At 38.9% G+C, this 20,167-nt stretch overlaps 2 protein-coding genes across 3 annotated transcripts in view; one reads left to right on the top strand and one right to left on the bottom strand.

Moving 5' to 3' along the window:
* Positions 1-15,112, top strand: part of cpped1 (calcineurin-like phosphoesterase domain containing 1) — a 302,901-nt gene extending 287,789 nt beyond the window's left edge. Inside the window, exon 5 of the mRNA XM_072268848.1 lies at positions 14,536-15,112. The gene's annotated coding sequence lies outside the window, so the exon portion shown is untranslated. The remainder of the gene's footprint in view (positions 1-14,535) is intronic.
* The window catches only part of snx29 (sorting nexin 29), a 548,890-nt gene continuing 528,956 nt past the window's right edge, over positions 234-20,167 (bottom strand). For both annotated transcript variants that reach the window (XM_072268842.1, XM_072268844.1), the window contains one exon: positions 234-6,999. In XM_072268842.1, the coding sequence (XP_072124943.1) occupies positions 6,873-6,999 (127 nt within the window). In that variant the 3' untranslated portion in view covers positions 234-6,872. The remainder of the gene's footprint in view (positions 7,000-20,167) is intronic.

Below are 20,167 nucleotides of genomic sequence, written 5' to 3'. Positions count from 1 at the left end.
ATCTATCTGCTAAATACCAGGTAAGAAATGTTAAAGGGAAGTAAACTACATCGGATTAACAGAGTTGCTCAATTCCATGCAGACAAATCTCCACATTTTCTTTCAAAGCAACTATGTTGAAATGAAAATGCTACCATAAACTTCAATTAAGAGGACTGGACTTTGGTATTAATTTTGACGGAGAATTTCAACTCTCTCCACCCATCGGGGAAGAGCAGATATAATGGTGTATCTCCACTGCCAGCTCTGTTCATGCAAATTTTAATTTTGCATTTCCACTTCTAACTGGTGGATGCCAAAGTTCGAAGTTCAAAGTAAAGTTTATTATTAGAGTACATACATGTCACTACATACAACCCTGAGATTCTTTTTCTGCGGCATACTGAGCAAATCTATAGAACAGTAACTGTAAACAGGACCTGTAGGCTGTAAACATCAGGAACTGTAAACTGTAAACAAATTGCAAATGTAGATAATAAGTAAATAGCAATAAATAATGAGCATGAAATAACAAGATAAAAGAGTCCTTAAATGAGTGTAGTTATCTCCTTTTGTTCAAGAGCCTGATGGTTGCGGGGTAGTAACAGTTCTTGAATCTGGTGGCACAAGTCCTGATGCATCTGTACCTTCTACCTGATGGCAACAGTGAGAAAAAAGCAAGGCCTGGGTGGTGAGGATCTTTGCTGATGGATGTTGCTTTTCTACTGCGAAGTTTCATGTAGTTGTGCTCAATGGTTGGAAGGGCTTTATCTGTGATGTACTGGGTTGAATCCATTACCTTTTGTAGAATTTTCTGCTCAAAGGCATTGGTGTTCCCATACCAGTCATAACACAGCCAGTCAGCACACTTTCCACCACACACCTATAGATATTTTCCAAGGTTTTTGATGACATGTGGAATCTCCACAGACACCTGAGGAAGTAGAGGTTACCGTTGTGCTTCTTTGCAACTGTATTTAAATGATGGGTCCAGGACAGGTCCTCTGAGATAGTGACACCAGGAATTTAAGGTTATGGACCCTCTCCACCTCTGATCCTTAAGTCCACTATCAGTCCCTTAGTGATTGACATTGAGTGAGAGGTTTGTTATTACACCACTCAGCCAAATTTTCAATCTCCCTCCTGTGTTCTGATCCATCACCACTTTTGATACAGCCCACAACAGTGGTGTCATCAGCAAATTTGTATATGGTGTTGGAACTGTACTTAGCTGCACAGTCATTGGTATACAGCAAGTAGAGCAGGGGGCTAAGTACACATCCCTCTGTGCTCCTGTACTGATGGAGATTGTGGAGGGGATGTTTTTGCCAATCCAAATTGACTGGGGTCTACAAGTGAGGAAATCCAGGATCCAATTGCACAAAGTTGGAGTATTGAGGCCTAGATCTTGGAGTTTACCGATTAGCTTGGAGGGGATGATGATGTTAAACACCAAGTTGTAATCAATAAAGAGCATTCTGATGTATGTATCTTTGCTGTCCAGATGTTCCAGAGTTGTGTGAAAAGCCAACAAGCTAGCATCTGCCAATCGTCCCCCTTCCCTCCACTCTCTCTTTTTACCCCACCAAGCCTTAACTGGCCAGCTTTCCAAAGTGGTGACAGCATTCTTTTGGGATGGGCCAAGCTACTGATAAGACTCCAGCAAGGAACAAAGGCAACTCTCTAATACTTCAGCAGATCTTAATAGATCTTCTACAGTTAATATTAAAAAAACTACTCTCTCATAATTAAACACTTGGCCCTTTAGAATAATGTACCAATGAATATGTGTGCACTTAGCCACAAAGAGGATGCTGTCTAAGCTGCATGCCATCTTGGTCAATGTCTCCCATCCACTACATAATGTACTGGGTGGGCACAGGAGTACATTCAGCCAGAGACTCATTCCACCGAGATGCAGCACAGAGCGTCATAGGAAGTCATTCCTGCCTGTGGCAATCAAACCTTACAACCCCTCCCTTGGAGGGTCAGACACCCTGAGCCAATAGACTTGTCCTGGACTTATTTCATAATTTACTGGCATAATTTACACATTACTATTTAACTATTTATGGTTCTATTACTATCTATTATTTATGGTGCAACTGCAACGAAAACCAATTTCTCCCGGGATCAATAAAGTATGACTATGACTATGAATATAAAAACCACAGCAAATACTCTCTTAATTTATCAGAATTTCATTTTCCTTTTTAAAAATTAAATGGCTTACCTTCCACATTATCAAGTATATTTACTGACATTTATTCTAAAAATTAATAGGGTGTTATAAATAGCTTCAAAATGTTAAGCTGCTCAGTTTACAATACAATAACTTTCATTTCAGCAGGTATGTTAGTCACTCATTTCAAGACTGCAGGCAGTTCATTTGAATAAAATTTTAACTAAAATGCAGTTTTCTCTTTGATGAGAAATGCTCCACTTCTCAACTGGTATTGCCGTTGGTTTCCCAAATGCAAGGTAATTCTGCCAGTGTTTGAAATGTGCAATTGTAGGCAAACATTTGACTTATCTTGAACTAAGCACACATTGTGACAGTGGGTATAAATCATTATCATTAGTAATTGGAAGCAGCGCGTGGAAAAATAAATTTGCTTAAATGTTAGTGGTAAGAAAACCTTTATTCAAAGTGGACCCATCAATCTTTTTGCCTCCCTTGTGATTCAATACTTCAAAATGCATTAGCAATAAGTACTTCAGACTATATCGCCAGACTTTGTTCTACCTCTTCAGAGTTCTATTTTAAACCGAACTTGATTATTAAGAAGTAATTCATTCTGTGGGGTTTCTTGTTTCATGGATATCTGTGGAGAGTATGAACTTCAGGTTGTAAACTCTGATATTAAATGAACCTTCGAACAATGCTTTACTTAAAGTCACCATTATATAAGTAATATTCTAACTGATAGCATATTGAGGTGACTACATTGGATGAAATCTACTCCTAGCACCATTCCTTATAGTGTAACAATTAATAGAGTAGGCTTTGTAAGTAGCACACAACACCAATAACCAAATGACTTCTCATTGTAGTAAAGCAAAGTTTTCAATAGATGCCAAACAATGACAAAAGCAACAGCAAGATAACTCATGAATTTAGTCACAAAATGTCAAACCTAGTGACATTATTGTGTCCCTTCAATAATATCTATTGTCACTTCCTTTGCAATCATCCATTCTAGCCAGTAATTTATGACTTCATTGCTACTTGATCTTGTATAGGTTGTCAGTTTCCCCAGCTTATCATAATGCAACATAGAACAAATAAACATTCCAATGTAAATGAAGCTCATAAATAAAAGCTATTAATGGAGTCATTTCTGCTCAAAGTATTCAATTCAGCATACGTAATAGAATCCAGAATTTTGATCCGACTTGACCTCCAATCTTTAGTGAGCTAGCTGTAGGATACTTAATGAATCACGGACCACCTACAGTAGGCACCTGAAAGCCCTGAACAATGCCACCAAAGAGCCTTACAAAAGACTTTGAAGATCAGCTGGAAGAACAGACTCACTAACAACAGTGTACGGGAAGAGGCTAACATGAACAGCGTCTCCACCACGATAAAGCGACGCCAACTCCAATGTCATTCGGATGCTCAACTCCTGTCTCCCCAAACGATGCTTCATTCCCAGCTGAAGAAAGGTCAGCGAGCCCCTGGTGGGCAAAGGAAATGCTTCAAAAATAACATAAAAATCAGCCTGAAGAAATTTAACATTCCATATAAAAACTGGGAAGATATTGCACTCAAGAGATACACCTGGAGGAAATCTGTTCAAGAAGGACTTCTGCTACATGAGACCTCCACTGTGCTGCAGAGAACAAGCGGCAGCTACAGAAGGAGAGACTAAAAACTAACCACTCTTGCCCACACTGCACCAGAATATGTGGATCCCAGATTGGCCTCCATAACCACCTGAAGACCAACTAATAAACAACCCCTTAGAACAACATCTTACAGGATGAGTGATTGTACTACTACAACTACTACTACCACTTTATATTTAAGTCTATTGGAGTCCCTGGTCAGTGAAATGTATGTTTTCTAGTAATTCTGCATCTCAAGATCAGTTTCTATGATGATCTTTACCCTCTCCATAGAAAGTCCATGTCTGGGGTCCTTCTTGAAAATCTGCAGGGAAGATATCACAATACATACAACTCAAAATGACTTAAGTTGATTACCGTACTGTATATTTTCTAAAAACAGGATTAAAGGGAATACTCGAGCAGGTCCACTCAGATTTTTCTTGCCCTTTGAAGCATTTGCAGAGTTCACTTTTATATATAACTTCTGCAGGTAACCTTCAAAATACCAACCACTCAGTATCCTCAATCAATAACAGTATTGAAAAAAACTGCACTTCCTAAAGATGAAATCCATAAATCTCAACAAAACAAACTCAACAGTTTGCATTTAATCATAATCATGCATATTTATTGAAGTTTGCTTTCCATGTCCCCAAGGGGAAAAAGAAACCTCCTCACAGAATACTTCCTGGATTCCTGACACAACTGTTGGTTAATCCTGAATTGAGATTCCTGAAATATGTTACACTACCGTTAGGAATGCTGCATTCTTTTTCCTCCTGAAGCACATGTTGGTCCACTTAGCATTTTTTTCAGTTAGAAATGTCCATATTAAAAACAGCTGTAATTATTGATGTTTCCTCAATGCATTTCTTATGATAAGTGAAATTTCAGCAGCAGCACTTAACATGAACTGAATGCTACATTCTACCCATTGTTTTATATCATATCCAACCTTCCTCATGTACAAATGCTAACATGGCAGTCAAGAACAACTTCCCAAACATTTAATCACCAGAAGATTTTCTAGAAAACATTGGCATGCTCACTGTTAGCTTTTTCTACATCTCTTTCACAGATCCTAAGCTTTCTTTCACCAAGATTGCATTCAATTCAATGGGCAAATTCAAGGATTTTTTTGGATGAGGAATGCAAAATATATTGTAAAAAGGTAGTCAGGGTTTAATGGAAGTAGATAATAGTAAGTAATTATAATGTAAGTCAGATGGATTAGTGGAATGGCATTGCTGCAGTAGGCTGTAGCAAGAGTGCTGCAGATTGATAGCACATAGAACAGAACAGAAAGGCTTACTGCTATGATAATAATGGAATTTTCAACCATAGTGGATGAGGAAACTTGAACGCTGGAGTAAGAGAACAAATGCAGGAGAGAAAGATTATTGTGGTTTGATTATGTTTTGAGATAGGCAATTCTGAGTTTGTAATACTGGAAGCTATGTTCTTCAAGATGAACTGTGGATGTGTCTTGTTGATGGATTGCTTAAAAAAGCTCTGAAACAGAAACATATTTAGTATAAAAGCTGAAGATGAATTCCAGGGAAAATGCATTTACCCTTGTATAGTAAATCATATTATTCATATTTACAATGTAAACTTTCAGAGAAATTGCCACCACCAAGGTATGTTTAAGCAAGGTCCAAAACAGACCTTGGTGATAGTTGTAAAAGGGAAAGTTCCAATGAAATTTAAGTAAACATTTTTTAAAAAGTGTAAGCCTCAAAATGAAGAAACTAATAAAAACAAGCAATTGTTTTCAGAAGACAGTTACTATTTAAGTATAATTTTAAAAGTGATATTGTCAACTTTACAGGTAATTGATGAATAATTTTATTTGCTTTCTGTATTAATTTTAAGGCTAATATTTGTGAATGCATGCTCATATTAGAAAAAAACTACATATTGTTTTGGCTTTTATTGAAGTATATCAAGTTGTGGTGCTCCACCCATGCCTTCGTGCACTTGTAACCGTGACTTGAGCACTGAGTGCCAATATTAGCTCAGAATAACAGCTACTTACATGAGAGTGTTATGTTGTGATCTGACATCTATATGTTATATCCTGATGCTATTGGTTTACCATCCCCACACTGTAAAACAGTAAAGTCAATGTTACCTCACTAAAAATCTTACAAAAGGGATTAAGATGTGAAGATGATTAAATTGTGCCTGGGTTATATATTATTTATGTGTAGAAACAGTTTCACTTAGGTGCTCTTTACCAGGCTCTGTGTCAATTGATAGGGCTCTTTCCGATGCTTTAAACAATTTGCCTATCTCAAGCCGTAGCTGTTTCATAGCCTATGACCTCACATGTCTAGAATGGCAAATATAAACTGGCTTAAGGAATCAAATTTGGAAATTATACTGAAAATAAAGAAAATCAGGATTGTACTTTACATAAATTCTTAAAATGGGTTTTCAATTCATATTGAATACTTAATTATTAACAACGTGTCTCTTCATACTACATAGATTGGGAAGAGGGGAAACAGTGCCTAGCATCTCCCATTAAGAAAATGAATTTGACTTAACGCTTTTTCTGTTTGAGTCACAGGCATCCAGCAACACAAAAAGAGATAACATCATGTTTGTAAATTGGTACAGAAATCTTTCTTTCTCCAGATGTATATAGTTAGGGAGTGTACAAGCAGGTGTATGAGTGAACACCAAGAAGCTGATGTAGTTCTGGAGAATCTGAATAAATCACATTTGGAACGCAGGGCAAAAAAATAGCAAGGGACAGATCTTCTGATTGTACCATCAAAATAAATAATCAATACAGATTGTAAATATTTCAAACTATGCTAGTGTAAGGTATCTTAATTTATATTGATGGTTCTTTAAAGCAATATTGAATTCAAAGTTACCAACAATGAAAGGTGCGTGAGAATGTGCCATTTTTCCAGATCATTTCCCAAGAAATAACACTGAAGCATTAAGTTCCTCCACATAAATCAACTGTCTACGGAAAGGTTCTTTGATAGTTCAAATAAAGGGCAGCCGTCCAGTATGCTGGGATCTTCTGAAAAATGAACAGGTCATAAGTCGCCACTCTGTGGCTCCGGATTCCGTGTCTCTCTGTGCTGAGTCCTGCTCAACCTAGAAAACTTCGAGGCGACTTTTGACTTTGTCTTATTTGCAGGTTCTCCAGTTGGCTGTAAATCACTGTGGAGATAAAAAAGAATTTTCTCACTTAGACATACAGAATGGAACAGGCCCAACCAGCCCTTCGATCCACACTGCTCAGCAACCCACCAGTTTAACCCTAGTCTAATCACGGGACAACTTACAATGGTCAATACGTCTTTAGACTGTGGGAAGAGATCGGAGCACCCAGAGGAAACCCACACACACAGGAAGAACAACAGAATTGCTTACAGAGGACGTCAGAATTGAACTCCAAACTCCGACGTCCCAAGCTGTAATAGCGTCGTGCTAACTGCTACGCTGCTATAGCTTCCCACCACCCTCACCAAATACCTTTTTAAAGGAATTGTTATCAAATTTGAATTCAGATCACTAATATTTTGATGGTACTGCCAATATTACTAAAAAGTTAAAGGAGCTATTAATTAAAAAAATCAAGTATTCCTGGAGCCTTGGCTGCAAACTACAAGATATACATATAGAACAAGTACATATTCACTTGACATGTTGCTCTGATGTGGAGCCTGAAATATAAGTGGTTTAAGGCAGTGTATATCAGTAGAATTTCATTTGTGAGAAATGGTGTGAAACTAGCTTAAGGGACTGGTATTGCATTATTTTGGATCAGATGTTGTAGGAATCAAAATGATGAGAAACCTTAAAAACTTCAACTGAAAATCTGCAGCACATGCCCAAGACATCTGTATTAACCACAATGTCAACCCAAACTAATCCAATCTGCTAGCACGTAGATCATATCCCTCCATTCTCTGACTGTTCCTCTGTTTAAATATCTTTTAAACATTGCTAATGTAAACTCTTCCTGCACTTCCCCCAGCAGCACGTTTAACACCAAACACTCTGTGCAAGAAAGAACCTGCCATGGAAATGTCCTTTAACTATTCCCTCTACCCTCATAAAACCAGCAGTAGAGTCAGTGTGAGATAAAAACCAGGCCTTTAAACTCAATTCTACAGGAGACTGACTGAGACATGTGAGGGTATAGGTGGGATAGATTGAGATTCATTTATTTATCACATGTACATCGAAGCATACAGTGAAATGTGTCATTTGCATTAACAACCAACATAACCTAAGCTTATGCCAGTGGCAGCCAGCAAGTGTCGCCGCATATTCTGATGCCAACATAGCATGCCCACCATGTGCAGCAGAACAACACAAGCAGCAATAGCAAAACAAGCCCCGTTCTTCCCTCCCACCCACCCACTCACACACAGAGTCCTCCAAGCTCAGGACAGGCCATATCCAGACATCAGTCCTCTGACTTCCCCGTGGACTCACAGATTCAGTCATCAGGCCTTGAGTTTTAGACTAACATTTGATAGGAAGAAAGGGACTGTGGCCCCTAAATGTTTTCCCTTCTCCTGGCACCCAAAGGAAACCAGAAAGTGTCTATATTTGTTTTGGAGCTGGCTGCTCATCCCTCCATTTCAGTGCCAAATATTTTAACCAATCTTTATTACTGTACCTTGAAATGATCCGCTCATCTATCTTCCAAAGTTTAGCTGGCATATCCAAACTGAAAATGTCCCACTCATCCACCCCTGGTCTTACTGAGCTACTTAAACAATAAATCCCCCGAATATCTTCATTCTGAAAACTCATGCTTGTTTCCAAATCTGCAAACCCCCAGGATTTTTGCATTCTTCCAATTACAGCTAATGAAGTACTTTTAAAGTGCAGTCAATGTTGCAATTTAAACAAAAGAAGCTCCCACAATCTTCTACTTGACAATGAAGTGATAATCTTTTTCACTAATTTTGATTGAAGGCCTGAACACTGGAGAAGACACTGTTTTGAAAATAGTCCATGGGATATTTTATATTAATTTAACAGAGCAGATGAATCCTCGGTTTGGATAATTATCTAAAAGAAATAATCTCTAACAATAAAAAGGTGAAATTCTGTAGACGTTGGAAATTCAAAGCAACACACACAAAATCCCGGGGAAACTCAGCAGGTCAGGCAACATCTATGGCTGAGACCCTTCTTCAGGACTGGACAGGAAGGAGGATGTCACTAGAATATAAAGGTGGGTGGAGGGGAAGGAGGATAGGTAGAAGGTGATAGTTGACAATGTAGCAATCTCTCAGAACTCCTCCAGATTGTCAACCTGCTTTTTGTGGTTAATTGGCTAAGGTGGAATTGAACCAACATTTCTGATTTTGAGAATCGATCAGTCATGGATTACTCTTATACCTCACAAGCATGCTCCCTTTCCAAATTGGAGGCTCAGGACTTTCCAAGCATAAACTGCATGCTGATATCTGGTATGAAGTGAGCATACTTTTATTAATGAACTAGACATTTGATCTTGCATCTTTATACTGATGGACCTACAGTTTTTCTCAATGAGATGCAATCAACCAGGTTAATTGTGAGAAAAACTATGCCCTCTTGATTATTGCAACACACAAAAATGCTGGAGGAACTCAGCAGGCTAGACAGCCTCTATGGAAAAAAATACAATTGACATTTTGGGCTGAAAGCCTTTGGCAAGATCTGGATCTATATTCTGGATGATAGCAATTTTATTGGCCAAAATGACAGGTAGCAAAGAGGTAGATTTTAAGGAAGATCTTTATAGGAGAGGGGTAAAGTAGAGAGGATGGGTTAGGGGTAAGGATATTATATTCCAGAGCTTAGAACCTAAGCGATGCATTGACAAAAATGCAGCAAAGGGAATGATAGAAAATTGAAAGGAAAAAACTGAATGTAGGATAGAAACGCAAACAACAGGAATTCTGCAGATGCTGGAAATTCAAGCAACACACATCAAAGTTGCTGGTGAACGCAGCAGGCCAGGCAGAATCTGTAGGAAGAGGTGCAGTCGACGTTTCAGGCCGAGACCCTTCGTCAGGACTTATAAAGTCGGCCAGGACAGGCAGGTTTGTGGATCTTGGGTAGGAGGTAGAAACGGGAAGTGCAAGGTGTGGGAACTATAAGGTTGGTAGCAGTGGGTGGGAGATCCCCTGAGCGGATAAAGTCGGTGATGGTGTGGGAGACAATGGCCTGGTGCTCCTTAGTGGGGTCACGATCGAGGGGTAAATAAGAGGAGGTATCCGCGAGTTGTCGCTGTGCCTCGGCAAGGTAGAGGTCAGTACGCCAGACTACAACAGCACCCCCCTTATCAGCGGGTTTAATAATAAGGTTAGGATTAGTGCGGAGGGAGTGGAGAGCAGAGCGTTCGGAAGGAGTGAGGTTGGAATGGGGACAAGGTGCGGTGAAGTCGAGATGGTTGATGTCCCGTCGGCTTATAAAGTCGGCCAGGACAAGGGTCTCGGCCTGAAACGTCGACTGCACCTCTTCCTTACAGATGCTGCCTGGCCTGCTGCGTTCACCAGTAACTTTGATGTGTGTTGTAGGATAGAAACTGTGTTACTGACTTCCTTTTATCATGCTCAATAATAGCAGTAAATCATGATAATATAACTATTACTGAATTTTTAAATGCTAAGATATGGAACTCACATTAGATGTATCACTCAGGAAACATGATGTTAGGGCTTTACTCTTTGGAGAGAAGGAGGATGAGAGGAGACATGATAGAGGTGTACAAGATAATAAGAGGAATAGATAGAGTGGACAGCCAGCGCCTCTTCCCCAGGGCACCACTGCTCAATACAAGAGGACATGGCTTTAAGGTAAGGAGTGGGAAGTTCAAGGGGGATATTAGAGGAAGGTTTTTTACTCAGAGTGTGGTTGGTGTGTGGAATGCACTGCCTGAGTCAGTGGTGGAGGCAGATACACTAGTGAAGTTTAAGAGACTACTAGACAGGTATATGGAGGAATCTAAGGTGGGGCTTATATGGGAGGCAGGGTTTGAGGGTCGGCACAACATTGTGGGCCGAAGGGCCTGTACTATGCTGTACTATTCTATGTTCTATGTTCTAAATAGTTTGGTCAATATTTTTGCATATGATTTTTTTTTGCCATTTTGCTGATAAGCAACAAGTCTGTATCAACAAAACATGCACAAAGACATGCTTGGAAAAGAATGACAATTAGGGTCATAAAACTCAATTGTTCACCAAAGGGAATGGGCTTTGGACCCACCACAGACAAATCAGCATAATAGACTAGTATACATGCAAGTTAAATAAATATATCTCATATCACAGATCATTTAATGCACCTATCCACTGAGCCTTGAAGGATGCTTCAAGCTTGTACTTCATCATTATGTTGTTTTCCATTTTTTATCCATCACAGTAACACGCTTTATGTAAATTCATTGAGCCTTTGAAGTAGAGGATTTAGGATCATGACTGGTTCTTGAATTTGCAATGCTAATAAATTGGCAATCTGTGTTGATTAGTTCACTTGGCATCAACAGAAAACAATGAACTACAAGACCTAATGAGTGAATTTTAATTGCAGTTTATTCCTACCAACGATAACTAGCAACAATGCTCTTACATATAGTTTCTCAGTTAATTTAACAAAAGCTAAAATTCATCTCATATGATACAAATCTATCATATGTGTAAAATTAACAACTGACTTATTGTAAAATAAACATGACATATTACTTCACTCGTATGGAATATGAATTTAATGCTGCACCTATTGGTGGCTTTAAATAGATTCACAGTTCTACAATCTCACTTTGCTTGTCTCTGTTAGTGAGGTCACATTTTGTTTTTATAAAAGTATATGAAAAGCTAACTCTATTGTAATTAGATTATGAAGGTGATTTTTAAAAACTCAGATCAGCTAATTGAATATAATTGAAATGATATAAAATTTCAAGTCAAGTTTATTGTCAGTTAACTATATATAACATTTTAACCATATAATGTATATAGGAATAAGACGTTTCTCTGAACCAGAGTGTAAAGCACAGTAGTACACATAACGCACATAACATACAGTAATATACAAAGGTACAGATAAAATTTACAGATGAATTACACATAAATAACAAACTAAAGTGCATAAATTAACTATTGTAAAGTACAGAACAGATTAACCAGTGACACTTTGAATGCGATGCAGCAGGGAGTTCAGAAGCCTAATGGCCTGAGGGAAGAAACTGCTTCCCATCCTGACCATTGTTGTTTTAATGCATTGGAGTCTCCTGCCTGATGCAAAACCATTTCACAGTTTCTTTAACAATTAAAAATGCTGCCCATACACATACTGTATGTGGCTGTACACTTTAATTTTCAAACAGAGTTCCTATGGTGAACTAACAAGTTGTCAGGCTTAGACACATTCATACCCTTCTGCCCTTTGAACTGAAAACAAATAGAGCTCAGTCTCAGGCCAGTTTACATTAACCTGTAGGAACACTGGACAAGTACAAGTGCATTGATATTTTCATTACATCAGCAGTCTTAAAGATTTCTTTTCCAGTTTCAATTCATCCTAGCTAACAGCAGTTTATGTTTAGAAATATCCCAAGACACTTCACATGGGTGTCTATCAAAACCACCTAAAGAGGTATTGGTCAAAGAGATAGGTTTTAAGGGAAATCCTGAGGAAGGAAAGAGGTTTTCTAACATCATGAAATATGTTACTCAGGAGAAAAATAAACTCACTACTTAAATTGTCCCATATTTAATTCTTTCACATTCTGTCCAAGTACCATTGTCTGAATGTAATGGTGAGCAAATGGCCTGCTATAACCTTCTGGGTAGAACATTTGCTGCCCAGATTGACAACTAAGATCAAAACACACAGTTCGTTGGATAGACAGAGAGAATGAAAAAGCTGGTGCTTGTTTTGGATATAGACCTTTTGTTAAAACGTGGATTGAAAATGACCTGAAAAGAGAAAAAGTGCAAAACATCTTGGCTAATGAAAATGTAAAGACATAAAAACTGTGCAAAATGTGAATGTGAGAAATTGCCAAGTTTAGGGGAGACAGACAAAATCAACTACAGGCTACAAGTGAGAGTTTTGTTATAACTTTATTCTGTGCTGAAAGATATTGGTATAGGAGGCTAAAGAATGTGGTCAACCTTGCAGGTGGTAACGATCCTCACTAAGATGATCATTCAGTCTGGGGATGATTTCAAAGTTTCATAATCAATCATTTTTCTTCCTTAGTATCATGACAGTGCTATACACACACACACAAATTCACCTTGCTCCTCAAGAATAGAAAATCTGGAACAAAATAAACCCTGCAACTTCACAAACAAGAGGAATTCTGCAGATGCTGGAAATTCAAGCAACACACATCAAAGTTGCTAGTGAACACAGCAGGCCAGGCAGCATGTCTAGGAAGAGGTACAGTCGACATTTCAGGCCGAGACCCTTCGTCAGGATAGTCCTGACGAAGGGTCTCGGCCTGAAACGTCGACTGTACCTCTTCCTAGAGATGCTGCCTGGCCTGCTGTGTTCACTAGCAACTTTGATGTGTGTTGCCTGCAACTTCAAGAGTGTTTAAAACTTGATTTCCTTTCAGAGTTTAGATCATTGGTGGGAGGAGAAGATGGCGTCACAGCACAGCGCAGTGTGCGCGGCCTCTCCAGTGATGAATATCTGTAATCTGTCAAGTAGGGTGCCGTGCACAATTCTGATTTGATGGAGGCAGATGTGAGAGCACGGAGGAACATCTGCTGAAACTTCTGAAATGCCTTTTTCGCTGCTGCCATTACTGTGTGCTCCGAAATCTCCAGAGGGGAAGGCCCCGAGTCCTCGGCTTTGCCTGTTGCTTGGCGGCCGGGGTCAGGGTCAAAGCACTTGGCAGAGATGGTGCTCGGTGCTCAGTGTCGGAGGGCTGGTCGGAGGCTCGAAGTTTTCGGACGGACTCAGAGTTGGACTGTGGTCAGGTGCTTCCAGGATGCTGCATCGGCAAGTTTGCGGCGCTGGAAGCTCATGGCAGGGAGAGTTTCTCCCTTCTACCGTCTGCGTGAGATGTTGGGGCTATCGGGACTTTGAGACTTTTTTCTTTTACCGTGCCCATGGTCTGCTCTTATCAAATTACGGTATTGCTCAGCACTGTTGTAATTATATGTTATAATTATGTGGTTTTTGTCAGTTTTAGTCTTGGTCTGTCTTGTGTTTCTGTGATATCATACCGGAGGAACATTGTGTCATATTTTAATGTATGCATTTCTAAATGACAATAAATGAGGACTGAGTGTCCTCATAATCTAATTTAATTTAATCTAATCTAATTCTTTTATTACTGACATATGTGGGCATATTTTGATAACATAGAGAATTCAAAAATAGATTGGAAGAAAAATACGTAAGTGTCACTGAAACAATGTTGGTGAAGGAGTGGATGCTGTTACACCACATGGTTTCTGTGATCACCAGCAAAGTTCAAAGTATATTTATTATCAAAGTATGTATACATTATACAATCTTGAGATTTGTCTCCTTACAGGCAGCCACAAGAGAAAGAAATATCCCAAAACAAACGCCATATATATGAAAAAATAACCCCCAAAGTGCAGAGAATAAAAAAGTGCCCATAAGAAAATAAAATAAAATAACCCATAAAAAACATAACTCAATGAAGGAAATCAGGTTTTGTTAATTGATGCGTATCTTCCATTTTTGTCCACTGTACAGGAATGGAAAAAGCTGCAGAAAGTTGTAAATCTAGCCAGCTCCATCATGAGCACCAGCCTCCCCAACATCAACAGCACCTTCAAAAGACGATGCCTCAAAAAGGCGACATCCATCATTAAGGACCTAACCACCCAGGACATGCCTTCTTCTCATTGCTACCATCAAGGAGGTATAGAAGCCCGAAGACACACATCCAATGTTTCAGGAACAGCTTCTTCCCCTCTGCTATCAGATTTCTGAATGGACAATGAACCCCCATGTACACTACCTCAGTACTTTTTCCCCTCTCTTTCTGCACTATTTTATACATATATATAAAAACATATACACCGACTTATGTAACTTATAGATTTTCTTACGTATTCTGCCACAAAACAACAAATTTCACGACATATGCCAGTGATATTAAAGCTGATTCTGATCATTTTTATGGTGCTCTTGGGACAAGAATTGATACCAGAAAGGCCACATTTGTTACCAATTGCTCGTTACACTGATAAAGAGCAAGTGAAAGCACTTGAACCACTTCTATCTTTCTGTTGGCAATGATTTTGCTTTCAGAAAAATGGGTCATTAACATTTTTTTTGTTGCGGGTGAGAGCATATCCATGAATTAAACTTCTTTCTGAAAGAAAAGAATTGACTACTTTCGAACTTATTTCAAAGAAGGTAACAGAGAAATAGATTTTTCATTGTTATCTTTATTTTCTGTTCTACAATGTTATCAATTCATTCTTCCTTCAGGTACTGAGAAAGGTTTGTACTCCACAAAGTTAATGAAGAATCAAAGTATTAAAGGATGAACCTGGATCTGTGCATTGAAGCCAGCAGGATAATTGTTAAATTGTATGTAGCTGATGAACCAATAATTAAAGAGAGCAGAGATTAAGAAAAGAGCCCTCAAAGTTTGAAAGAAGCACAGTAAGTTTGTAGTAAAGACTCACACGCTGTAAGGTTTCACTGCTAATGTAATGGCCTCTCTGTAATATTTCACTGCTAGTGTAATGGTTTCTCTGTAGTAGCAATGTTTGTGTTGTGACTAGAGATAATGGGGCTTTGAAATATGGGGCTACCCAATGAGAGGAATATTGTTCTTTCTTGTGGGTCTGGAAGAGAGATTTTTGTGGTCTTTTGTCGACGAGGGAAGAAGAAGGAAGACGTGTGTGGAGAGAGCTGGTAGACAACCGTACGGAGTGCACTGGGAGCAAGGGTCCAAAGGTCAGCAACGCTCGGGGGAGGTCAATGGCCGTGTTAGTGAGCTCCAATGTGCACTTTTGACCTTTTCCTTAAAATGGGCCCTTTTTTCTTTTTATTTTCTTTACTAACCCTATATTCAGATTAAGATTTACAGTTGAAGTCAGAAGTTTACATACACCTTAGCCAAATACACTTAAACTCAGTTTTTCACAATTCCTGACATTTAATCCTAGAAAACATTCCCTGTCTTAGGTCAGTTAGGATCACTATAATAGTAGAGAGAATGATTTATTTCAGCTTTTATTTCGTTCATCACTTTCCCAGTGGGTCAGAAGTTCACATACACTTTGTTAGTATTTGGCAGCATTGCCTTTAAATTGTTTAACTTTGGTCAAACGTTTTGGGTTGCCTTCCACAAGCTTCTCACAGTAAGTTGCTGGAATTCTGTTCCATTCCTCCAGACAGAACTGGTGTAACTGAGTCAGGTTTGTAGGCCTCTTTGCTCGCACACGCTTTTTCAGTTCTGCCCACAAATTTTCTATCGGATTGAGGTCAGGGCTGTGTGATGGCCACTCCAACACTTTGACTTTGTTGTCCTTAAGCAATTTTGGCACAACTTTGGAGGCATGCTTGGGGTCATTGTCCATTTGGAAGACCCATTTGCGACTAAGCTTTAACTTCCTGGCTGATGTCTTGTGATGTTGGTTCAATATATCCACATAATTTTCCTTCCTCATGATGCCATCTATTTTGTGAAGTGCACCAGTCCCTCCTGCAGCAAAGCACCCCCACAACATGATGCTGCCACCCCCATGCTTCATGGTTGGGATGGTGTTCTTCGGCTTGCAAGCCTCGCCCTTTTTCCTCCAAACATAACGATGGTCATTATGGCCAAACAGTTCAATTTTTGTTTCATCACACCAGAGGACATTTCTCCAAGAAGTAAGATCTTTGTCCTCATGTGCACTTGCAAACTGTAGTTTGGCTTTTTTATGGCGCTTTTGGAGCAGTGGCTTCTTCCTTGCTGAGCAGCCTTTCAGGTTATGTCGATATAGGACTCGTTTTACTGTGGATATAGATACTTGTCCCCCTGTTTCGTCCAGCATCTTCACAAGGTCCTTTGCTGTTGTTCTGGGATTGACTTGCACTTTTTGTGCCAAAGTATGTTCATCTCTAGAAGACAGAATGCGTCTCCTTCCTGAGCAGTATGACGGCTGCGTGGTCCCCTGGTGTTCATACTTGCGTACTATTGTTTGTACAGATGAACGTGGTACCTTCAGGCGTTTGGAAATTGCTCCCAAGGATGAACCAGACTTGACATCATTTTCTGACCTCAATCCGATAGAACATCTGTGGGCAGAACTGAAAAAGCATGTGCGAGCAAGGAGACCTACAAACCTGACTCAGTTACTCCAGTTCTGTCTGGAGGAATGGAACAAAATTCCAGCAACTTACTGTGAAAGTTTGTGGAAGGCCACCCAAAACGTTTGACCCAAGTTAAACAATTTAAAGGCAATGCTACCAAATACTAACAAAGTGTATGTAAACTTCTGACCCACTGGGAAAGTGATGAAAGAAATAAAAGCTGAAATAAATCATTCTCTCTACTATTATTCTGACATTTCACATTCTTAAAATAAAGTAGCGATCCTAACTGACCTAAGACAGGGAATGTTTTCTAGGATTAAATGTCAGGAATTGTGAAAAACTGAGTTTAAATGTATTTGACTAAGGTGTATGTAAACTCCTGACTTCAACTGTATAAAGTTCAATCATTTAATTGCGTATAGTGTACTGCCTGATATTTTGCGGTGCGGATTTGTAACTGGGCGACACATCACACAGCATCCACAGAAACAAGATTTCTCAGTTTGGTGGGGCCAGAGACTGTCTCCCCCTAGACGAACACGTGCTGGCCGAGCCTGAGGGTTACATATGGTTAAAATAGAAGTGACATATGGAGTACAAAAGAGAACATAAATACATAATAAAATTTACGGCTTCTGCTAACAGTTCCAATAATATGTCTCCTTTCCAAGAACTAGCACATATTTTGTAACAGCATGGAATATGCTGTAAGTGTAAATAGTTTCAAGGATCAAAATGGAACAAAGATAAAGAAAAACATAAAACATATACATTGTAAGATATTAAATAGTAATTTATACAATGCCTATAAAAAGTATTTACTCCCCCTTGGAATTTTTCATTTTTTATTGTTTTACAACATCGAATCACAATGGATTTAATTTGACTTCTTTGACACTGATCAACAGAAAGACTCTTTTGTGACAAAGTGAAATCAGACCTCCACAAAGTGATCTAATTTAATTACAAATATAAAACATAAAATAATTGATTGCATAAGTATTCACTCACTTCAAGTCAATATTTAGTAGATCCACCTTTGGCAGCAATTACAGTCTTGACTGTGTGGATAGGTCTCTATCAGCTTTGCACATCTGGATACTGCAATTTTACACCATTCCTCTTTACAAAACTACTCTAGCTCTGTCAGATTGCATGGGGATCATGAATGAACAGCCCTTTTCAAGTCCAGCCACAAATCCTCAATTGGCCTCCTATCACCCAGCTAATTGGGAATCTAGTTTGCCAAAGTCCCTTAGATCCCTTGTGCCTTAATTTTCTGCACCAGCTTACCACGTTGGACCTTCTCATAAACCCTACGAAAAACCTATTATCTTTTTTCTTATCAAAGGGAGAAAGGGAGATTTATAAACTCATCCTTTCAACCAGTCCCTCTACAATAAAGTTCATATTCTTCCCACTCTTTGGTTGAAGAGTTTTGAATTACCCATTGTATTTCCCGGTGACATATAAAAGTCTTAAGCAAATATATATAGCTAGGGTGCCTTAGACTATTGCACAGTACTATATAGTATGTCCTTCCAGTTACCAGAATCAGAATCAGGTTTATTATCACTGGCATGTGTCGTGAAATTTGTTAACTTAGCAGCAGCAGTTCAATGCAATACAGAACATAGAAGAAAAACAGTAAAAATAAATAAGGAAATCAATTACAGTATATGTATACTGAACAGATTAAAAATCATGCAAATAGCCCTTAATATTATTGTGTTAAAACAAAACTAACTACTCTTATTTCTGTTTCCAAACTACTTTCCTATTTTGACCAATATATATAGTACTGTGCAAAAGTCTTGGGCTATATATATGTGCCTAAGACATTTGCACAGAATTGTATAGTTAAGCTTTTACTCACAACCATAAACAATCTCTCTGCTCAGATTATAACAAACACTTATAAATTTTAAAGATGCCAATCACCCCTCAGCCTTTTCTCTCTCAAGTCTCTTTATCCATCCTGATATGCCTATGTTCATATATCTAATGCCCCCTTTCTAAATTTTCCCTACACCCTCTTCAGTGTCTCTACATCATTTTTATAAATATGGTGACTGAACTAAATGTAGTACCCTAAGTTCTAGGTTTAACACAACCTCCATAGTTTTCATTTATATCCTTCCAAAACTAAATAGTCCTGAATAATTTTCAAAATATTTCTATATTTGCTTTATTAAGTATTGAATCCGCTTCCACCATTCTACTGCCACCCAGGGAGAGAACACAGGTGTGGCAGGTGCACTGGAATTTATGCTGGGTTGGGGGCTAGCCCATGCAGGCCAGCTCTCCTGTCCGTGCTGCTCTCCAGTGTTCACTCCCTGGAAGACAAACTGGATTGCCTTCGTCTGTGTCTGACCTGCTGTGTGCCAGTTATTGCAGAAATATGGCTCCAGGACAAGATCCCATGTACCATCATTCCTCGGCCCATGCCACTCAGGAATTTGTGATTTTTTTTTTAATGACTGTATGTGCTGCATCCTAACTACGTGTGTTGTGTGTGACTGTCTGAAGTATGTTTTTCACCTTGGCTCTGGAGAAACAATGTTTCATTTAGCTGTATACACGTGTATGGTTTAATGACAATTAAACTTGAACAGTCCGGAGTTAATTACTGCCCAGACGAGGTAAAGAGAACATCATCTTCTCCAAATGGCATTAGTGAATCAAAGAGCTTTCTAGGATAACATGGTAGTCTCATAATTATTGAGCCCAACTCCTTTTTTTTCGTTCATTCCTGCCTTAATTAATCTCTTGAATTTAAACTTCTCAGGTGTCATGGCAGTATTTAAACTCATGCCTATCGGTCAATGGCCCAGTACAAGGAAACTCTTGACAATGTCCTCACCAATATTTGATCTTCAACCAAAAGCAGGATAGTTTAATTGGTCATTTAACTTCATTTCAAAAGGACTTAATTGATCGTTGAAATGCTTTGGGCCACACTTGGAATATGAAAGACACAAGTACAAACTCTTCTCTTTTGCCAATGTTCGATTGACCTAAAATCAGTGACTGCTCAATGGGGTATATGTCCCCACATGACAGGCAC

The sequence above is a fragment of the Mobula birostris genome, chromosome 9, assembly GCF_030028105.1.
Source record: "Mobula birostris isolate sMobBir1 chromosome 9, sMobBir1.hap1, whole genome shotgun sequence".
NCBI lineage: Eukaryota > Metazoa > Chordata > Chondrichthyes > Myliobatiformes > Myliobatidae > Mobula > Mobula birostris.
Note: the sequence above shows the minus strand (reverse complement) of the source record. Positions and strands in the feature narration are given on the sequence as shown.